This window comes from Theobroma cacao, chromosome 10 (assembly GCF_000208745.1).
Source record: "Theobroma cacao cultivar B97-61/B2 chromosome 10, Criollo_cocoa_genome_V2, whole genome shotgun sequence".
Classification (NCBI taxonomy): domain Eukaryota; kingdom Viridiplantae; phylum Streptophyta; class Magnoliopsida; order Malvales; family Malvaceae; genus Theobroma; species Theobroma cacao.
Window position 1 is genome coordinate 17,589,764 of NC_030859.1, and position 8,529 is coordinate 17,598,292.

At 29.2% G+C, this 8,529-nt stretch overlaps 1 protein-coding gene across 1 annotated transcript; it reads left to right on the forward strand.

Moving 5' to 3' along the window:
* Positions 6,795–8,168, forward strand: LOC18587052 (metacaspase-9). Its single transcript, XM_007010703.2, has 2 exons — positions 6,795–7,281; positions 7,400–8,168. The coding sequence occupies exons 1-2, from the start codon at positions 6,927–6,929 to the stop codon at positions 7,981–7,983; spliced, it is 939 nt and encodes a 312-aa protein (XP_007010765.2). The 5' UTR covers positions 6,795–6,926; the 3' UTR covers positions 7,984–8,168.

Consider the following 8,529-nt stretch of genomic DNA (forward strand, 5'->3'; position numbering starts at 1 on the left):
ATTTATTTACTTACACTTTTCATTTGGAATGAACTTTTAATGGACAAAAAAAAATTCTTTTCCTAGGATATTTTAAAATCCTAGTGTGCCTTGGTTTAATCTTGGTAGATTTGAAATTTAATTTTAATTTAAATAATCCTTCTAGGCAATGGAATTATAGTTTTGACAATGTTGTCTTGCAATTGGCAATGCACTCCTTAATTAATTAGGAGAAAGACTTTTGCTTTATAAAAATAGAGTTATTTTGCCAATTTTCTTCACATCAAAATCTCAAGAATGTCATTAAGAATTCTTTTGTTGTTTATGCATCTTTTATACACTTATGACTAAAAAACAAGGGTGTCATTAAGAATTCTTTGAAAGTTGGTCTACAACCACGTACACCCTCCACATGGCCTCTAGAGAAGCTTCCATCTCATAATGAGATTTACATAAATTGGATGGCCTACCTATTCATGATTAGTGTTATGATGAGTTATCTCATCTGCTACAAAATTAACTAGTGCTAATAGTGAAGGGAGATTCCTTCCAAAAAATTGTTTGTATTTATTTCCCATCTTTAATTATTTAAATGAAAGAAAAAATATTTATGAGGCTCTATTGTAGTGAATTCTACCAAAAAAGAATAATGCAAGCATATGATAAGAAAGTTCACTCTTGATGCTTTCAAGAAGAAGAGCTAGTTTTGAAGATGATTCCCCCTAATCAACATGATTGTCAAAGAAAATGGACGACAATTAGGAAGGTCCATTTGTGATGAAGAAACGATTTCTGGGTGAAGCATTAATTTTGATAGAAATGGATGAAAATGATTTGCCAAATCAATAAATGTCAATACAATCAAGAAGTAGTATGCTTAAAGTAAAAAAACACCAAAAAAGAAAATGAAAGAAAAGAGGAGAGGTTCAAGTTGAAACCTCTAAAGGGCAATTTGAACCCAAAAAAAGGTACCTAAGTTGAAACCTTAAAAGAGCACTTAAGTATGTAGTGTTAGATGTCGATCTTAGCATATGCTTGTGATTGTGTAATTGTGTAACTTATGGATTTCAAAAAAATTTTAGCTATGGAAATAATTTATCCAATTTACACATGCAAAAAATCACAATCATACATCATGTGAATCAAATAATAATCGCATTGATATTAAAGAATCAAAAGTAAGAAATGTTACCTACTCCGTGCTAGAAATATATTTCATTCTTCTTTTCTGTGAATTGTAAAAATTCACCACCACACCAATTATTAGAAATTTTGACCAATTTAAATTACTAGTTATTCTTCAAGAATCTTTCAATCTTGAATCTAGAGTGGACTGGGTGTAGAATACTTTTCAAGATGGTAACTAAATTATTTTCTCTCAATTTCTTCTATAGCAAATTTTCTTTATGTAAGGCTTGTAGAAAATTGCTAATGGGAGCAAAAAGTAAAAATAGAGAGAGATGGAGGAGTACGACTATCACAAAAGTGTGACTAGGGTTTTGGCCAAAATCACATATTTATAATATGCTTTTCGGTCCCATTAAAAAATAAAGAGATATTTCTCTTTTAAAACTCTTTTTAATTTAATTAATTAAAATTAATTGATATTTAGCATCTATAATTTAATTAAATAATAAACTATTTATTTATAATTATTAGTCCATGTCAAAATAGGATTATTCAATTTTATTATTATCGATCTTTAATTGGAAAAATTAATAATATAAATTATTGTGGCAGCCTTGGTGTTAAGAGGTTAGAGAGACATCGAATGGTGCTTGAGAAATTTGAATAACCACAAAGGTAAGAACATGGAATGCAATTTCTACTATGATGTCTTAAATACGGTTAAGAGAAATAATTATGTTAGTTGGAAATTTTGAAGCTTATTGTGAATACATTGTTGCAAAAGATCTAAGAGATTTAAAATTAGATAAGGAATTCTAGAATCTAGATTGATATTGGTGTATATGAATGGGAGTTTGATACTTCTTTAGTGGCAGCACATTAAATATGGAAAACGGTGCATACAAGTTTAAGAAATTATTTGTATAATGGGATTTTAAGTTGTTGCCCATATATGTGAGTGATTAACTGTAAAGAAATAATAACTAGAGTATGATGTCTATTACTAGGAAAGATTGAAATGAACATTTGAGGTTATGTACAAATTGCTAGACACATACAACCCGAATATGACACTAAGGATTCAGTAAAAATAATTAATTCTTGAAGACAGAATATTAAAGTTATGAATTTATTGACTAGCAGCATGTGTAAAGTAGAATGGCATGGAAGTTTATTAAATGCTTTAGATATAATTGATGCTAGGGAGTTTGACAAAGCAATGGCTTGTTGCTGTGAACCGAAGTTAATGTTGCTGCGAGCAAAAGCTAACGGGAATAAAGGACATATAGAAAATAATATTTATAGGCTAAGCATATAAAGAAGTTAATATTGGTGAGAAATTCCACCAAAAGAGGTGAGTGGGGGTACTTATATCAAAATATTCCCTATTATATATAAAGATATATATATATATATATATATATATATATATATATATATATATATCTACATGTGAATGATTTATGCAATGTCATTGTAGAAAGCATGAGCTAGTAGGAAATTATAGGTGAATTGTGGTTGAAATTGTTTTTAATTTGTTTTGAATATACATATTATATATACATATATAAATAGAGTGTTTTGGAAAATCGAAAACAAGCCTTTCACAATGATTTGCTTCAAATTATGCCTTGCATAGTTGTGCGACTTGCATAATTACTTGCATGCTGTAAATGGTCAGATTACATGATTATCATGATTTGATTTAAGTCTAAACTTTTATACATGCTATTTTACACCATGCATTACATGTGGAACAAAATTTATAATTGGTGCCACATAGACCTGACAATTCGTGTTAACATGTTGTAAACGTGTTAGACACGATTAGACATGAAATACATTAAAGTTAAACACGAATATGACACGTTTAATATTCGTGTCTTAAATTTACAACACGTACACGTATATGTTTAATACACGTATAACACGACACGACAAGATTAACACGTTTATTAAACGTTTCAATATACGACACGATATGATTAATAACACGTTTAATATGATTAAATAAAAATATTTACAATTAAATATAATTTTATTATTTAAATTTAAAATCTATAATTATAAAAATAATTATAACAAAACAAAATTAATAATAACATTAAACAATCACCAAAAGTTAAAAATTAGGGTTGAGCATGTATAATTACATTATACCTTTTATAAAATTTAAAAAAATTTATTAAAATAATTATTTAAAATTATTTATATAAGGTTAAAATAGTTTTTAACTATTAATTTTTAATAAATTAATAAATGTGTTACGTATACACGTTTAAACACGATAACACGATTAAACACGATTAAATAAACGTGTTTAAATGTGCTTTAAACGTGTTTGTCATGTCTGATACGTTAAAATACGAAAATTTTCATGTCTTAACGTGTTAGACACGATTAGATACGAAACATGTTAAGACTAAATCCAAAACCTGTTTAACTCGTATATTTTCATATCGTGTTAACGTGTTGTGTTCAAAATTGTTAAGTTTAATGTCACATCTTTCTTTTAAAAAGGTTGATGAATTGAATACTTCAAAAACCTTGTACTGTTTTGGAAGTTGTAATTTTGTTAAATCGTAATGATCGAGAGTAAGTACTGTTGTCACATCAACTTTTGTATGATCCTTGTGTATAAGTGAGCTCTAATTAAAGATTATTTTGAAAAAACCGACAAGCATGTATATATGTGGCAAGGCCATGGATCGTTTATTTGTGGATAGGACCACAAGTTATGACCATGCTGCTCTTTTATTGGCCACCTTGATAGATAGTGTACTACTGGCAAGGGAAGTAGGGGGAGAAGGCCCGAAATATTATTACGTTGGAAAAGACCCATGGTAATGACCCACTCGAAAGCAGCACTTATCTTTAATTTACGATTTTATTTTCTTGCATGGTGCAATATGTTTTATTTTTCGTAGCTCCCTTTTATGAAAAAGGTTTTGTGCACGGTTGAGCACAAGTGCACTATCATGTGGATGCATTCGGAATAGTTTTACATGCCACACTTAACGGGAGCGAGCACATACATGATCTGCCTTATTGTAAATACAAAATGCACCTAATGTTTCCTTTGGTTGGAATCTATTTTATTAAATCATGCATTAACTTAGATGTCAACTTAAATTTCAAACTAGCCTTCGTAAAATCTTAACTTAAACGTTAATAACATAAAATAAACTTAGCAGTTCTCGTAAATGAAGACAACTTAATCTAAAATTTAAATTAAAAGAATCTAACATTGATAAATAATATAAATTGTAAAAGTATAAAATATGTGGCATAAAATACGTAAGGAGTGTCATAACCATACACAAACTAGAATGCTTGCGCGTTGCGCTAGGAAATTGTTATTTTGTGGGTATTGTTTGAAACATTATATAAAAGTTTATCATCATCTTAAATAGAAGTTTAACTATTTATTTGATGTTATTAAAATAATATAGTTGAACAAATTATTAACTTTAATTATGTAGTTGATGTTATCATAACAGAATAACTAACTAAATTGTCAACATTAAAGTATATATGGATGGTTAGAAAGTGTGTAATATTCAATGTGCGTAAATGATATAGGATGCTATCAATTATTAAAAAAAAAAGAAAAAAACGTTAAGTTTGATACATTGAAAACAGTGAATATTTGAATAATTGGTAACTATTTGTGAGCATTGTATTGTATAAGAAAAAATTATTTACATGTACCTAAACAGTTTGAAAGTCATAGCTTAAAATTTTTTTTAAAAAGCCAAACCCATTTATATTAGCAAAAAAAATTTGTCAAAAACAAAATAGCTCAAAAATTTCATGAAATTAGAAAATAAAAGAAAAAAACAAAACCAAATCACAAAATCAAATTAAACTTCACAAAACAAGAAGAAAAATATAAACAAAATAAAGAATTTTCACAACATTAAAGAAAAAAAAAAACCTCCAAAACCCATTACAAAGACAGCAGCCTAAACAATAATTAAAAGGACAATAATCAAAATACAAAAGAGTAAAAAAATAAAGAAGAACACGACCTCAAAGAATCAAATAACAAAGAAAATGAACAAAAAAGCACCAAAAGAAATAAAGAAAACAAAACAAAACCAAAAAAAGAAAAGAACAGTGAAAAAAGAGGAGAAAAAGATGAAAAAAAAAATAGAGAAAGTGACAAATGGGAGAGAGCGAAAACCTAGAGGGAAAAAGAATAATCTAGAAGCATATCAATCAAAAAGACCAAAATAACATGACAAACAAAACCAAAAAGAAAAAAAAAAAAAAAAAAAAAAAAAAAAAAAAAAAAAAAAAAAAAAAAAAAAAAAAAAAAAAAAAAAAAAAAAAAAAAAAAAAAAAAAAAAAAAAAAAAAAAAAAAAAAAAAAAAAAAAACCTTGCAGAGGGCTCAATTGAATGACAAATTTCCATTTTAACTCACTTTTAGTAGTACAGAGTATATGTCCAAGTCAATTGCGCATGATGAAAAGACACAATATTTTGTTGATAAATTAATTTTGTACATAAACAAATAAATTTAATAGTATTTGAAGAAAATTATACTTTTAAAACTCAACAAATAATNCATAACTAGAAGAACATAAATAATAATAATAAACATTTAATTTATATTTTAAAACTTTTAAATATGATATATTTACATGTGATAGGTAATTTTTACTAAAAAGAAAATTGAAACTACTACTATTTACCTAATTTTGTTAAAATATTTATTAATTGCATTCACCTCTATGGTTTTTTATTATGTTTGTTGAATTAAATCTTTATTGTTTAAAATAATTTGTCATACAAAGTGTAATAATTAATGATATTCTTAATTACTATGATTATTGTAGTATAATTTGATATGTAAACAAAGAAATACCACATAAAATAACAAAATATATTTGTTATAAATCAATTAAGATATGACTTAATTATACTAAAAATTGTATTTATTTGTAAAAATCAGTAAAATCAAGTATAAAATAATTAAGATAGACAATTTATCTTATTTGCGAAATGAATGAAACAAATAAAAATATATTTACTTTATTTTTCAGTTTAACTTTTAACCTGTTTTACCAATTTCTTTGTTTTTTTTTTAAATTTATTCTTTTTCTATTTCTCTTAAGATATTTTATGACTTTATTTTATGGTCAATATTTTTGTAATCTTACTTTAAATATACCCATTTGCTTCCACTAAGTGCATGCTTGGTCATTCCCTCCGATTCTCATCTCTTTTAAGTATTTTTTAATTCTATTTACTTTCATTATATGAACCAAATTACTTAATAAATATTTTTGTTTTATTTTATTTTCAAGAAATAACTATTCAATTTTCTCTCTATTTCATTCCGAGAACCAAACATACATCAGAATTTAAAAATAAATCCTGGATCTATCCCTAACCTGGTATAGGAAATTTTGAATGGGGAGAACTAGGAACAAGGAACGAGGAAAGGCCCAGATTCATTCTGAAGTTTGTGAAATTGTTCTCCCAAGCTTTTCCCAGCCTTAAAAGTGAACGTAAAGAATTAATTTCTTCAGGTGTGAAATATGTCAATATATATATATATATTGACAAAGACAAAGATTGAAGCATATGTCAAATGTTAATCATTCTGTCGTCAGCAAGATTGAAGCATTGAAGCAATCTTCCGAGGCGTGGAAGGCAACTTATAAGACAGAAAGGTTGCTTGAACTATTTTCCAAGCCAACTATGAAATTGCAGTTACTATAAATCCCAAGCTCAAGGGTAAGAAGAACAAATTCCTGTGAGCTACAACCGGCAAACCAGTTCTTTCGCAAATCACAGAATCCCAGCATTAATGGACAAGGGTAAGAAGAAATTGGCTGTTCTGGTTGGATGCAATTACCCCAACACCAAGCACGAGTTGCATGGTTGCATAAATGATGTGGTAGCCATGAGAGAGGTGCTTGTTGAAAGATTTGGGTTCGATCCTAGCCATGTTAAGCTCCTGACTGATGCACCAGGGTCCTTGGTTATGCCTACAGGTGCAAACATGAAGGCTGCACTTAATGAGATGGTGAACAAGGCTGAGGCAGGCGATGTCTTGTTTTTCCACTATAGTGGACATGGAACGAGAATTCCATCCTTGAAACCTGTCAATCATTTCAGGCAGGATGAAGCAATCGTGCCTTGTGATTTCAATCTCATTACGGGTAATTAAACCTTTTCCTTTGTGTTGGCTATTTATATAGAGAAGAAATCAAATTATCATCTATTTATAAAACTTAAGAACTACAACACTGATATAACTTGATAAAAACCGTCCTGCAGATGTGGACTTCAGGCAATTAGTTAACAGACTACCAAAGGGAGCAACCTTCACAATCCTTTCAGATTCCTGCCACAGCGGTGGTCTCATTGATAAAGAGAAAGAACAAATTGGACCCTCTACTATAAAGAACACAACATCAGTTTCCTACAGGGTTAAAACAATTCCTTTCCAATCCGTACTTCAGCACCTATCATCACTAACAAGCATCAACACATCAGATATCAGCACTCATTTGTTAGAATTCTTTGGGGCTGACGCCAGTCTCAAGTTTCGTTTACCCCAGCTTGAATCAGATTTGTTGGAGTCATTGAAGACGGACGAGGGGATTCTGCTGAGTGGGTGCCAAGCAGATGAAACATCAGCTGACATGAACGCAATCGAGGGTGGAGGGAAGGCATATGGGGCGTTTAGCAATGCAGTGCATATGGTACTGAATGAGAACCCGGGTGCATTAAGCAATAGGAAAGTTGTGCTGATGGCCAGGAAGGTTTTAGAGGCACAGGGATTTGACCAGCACCCTTGCCTTTATTGCAGTGATGGGAATTCTGATGCTACTTTCTTGTTGCAGCCCGAAGCCAAATGAGCCAGCCCAATTGATATTGGTGTATTCTGTTTGCTTTGTGATTCATTTTGGGGTAATATGAAAAAATAAAATGTTCTGCCAGTCTGTCAGATTCAGAAACTCACCAACCTTTCCCCTTTAAGAGGAATTCTCAATCAATCCTATGTGAATTTGTTAAACATTTCTTCTGAAGTATTGAGAAGATTAATCAATTTTATCTATAATTAATGATGACATTTGAATATTTGATTTGATTCAATTTGAAGTATATATTCAACCATTACACTATTGTCAAAGTACTCAAATAGTCTCTGCACTTAGATATTTTCTTCAATTTAGTCCATTTACTTAAAATCGTAACAATTTAATCTCTTAATTTTAAAAATTACTTCAATTTAGTTCTTACAATATTTTCTTTTCAAATTTACCCTTTTATGGTGTTGACATCAACGCTAATGTAGCACCAAATGCTGAAGTGGCATGTGAGGTGGGATCGGGTTACTACCACGTCACTCACTTCTTCTCTATAAAATAATTTTAAATTTTTTTTACACTCTTGCTAAAATT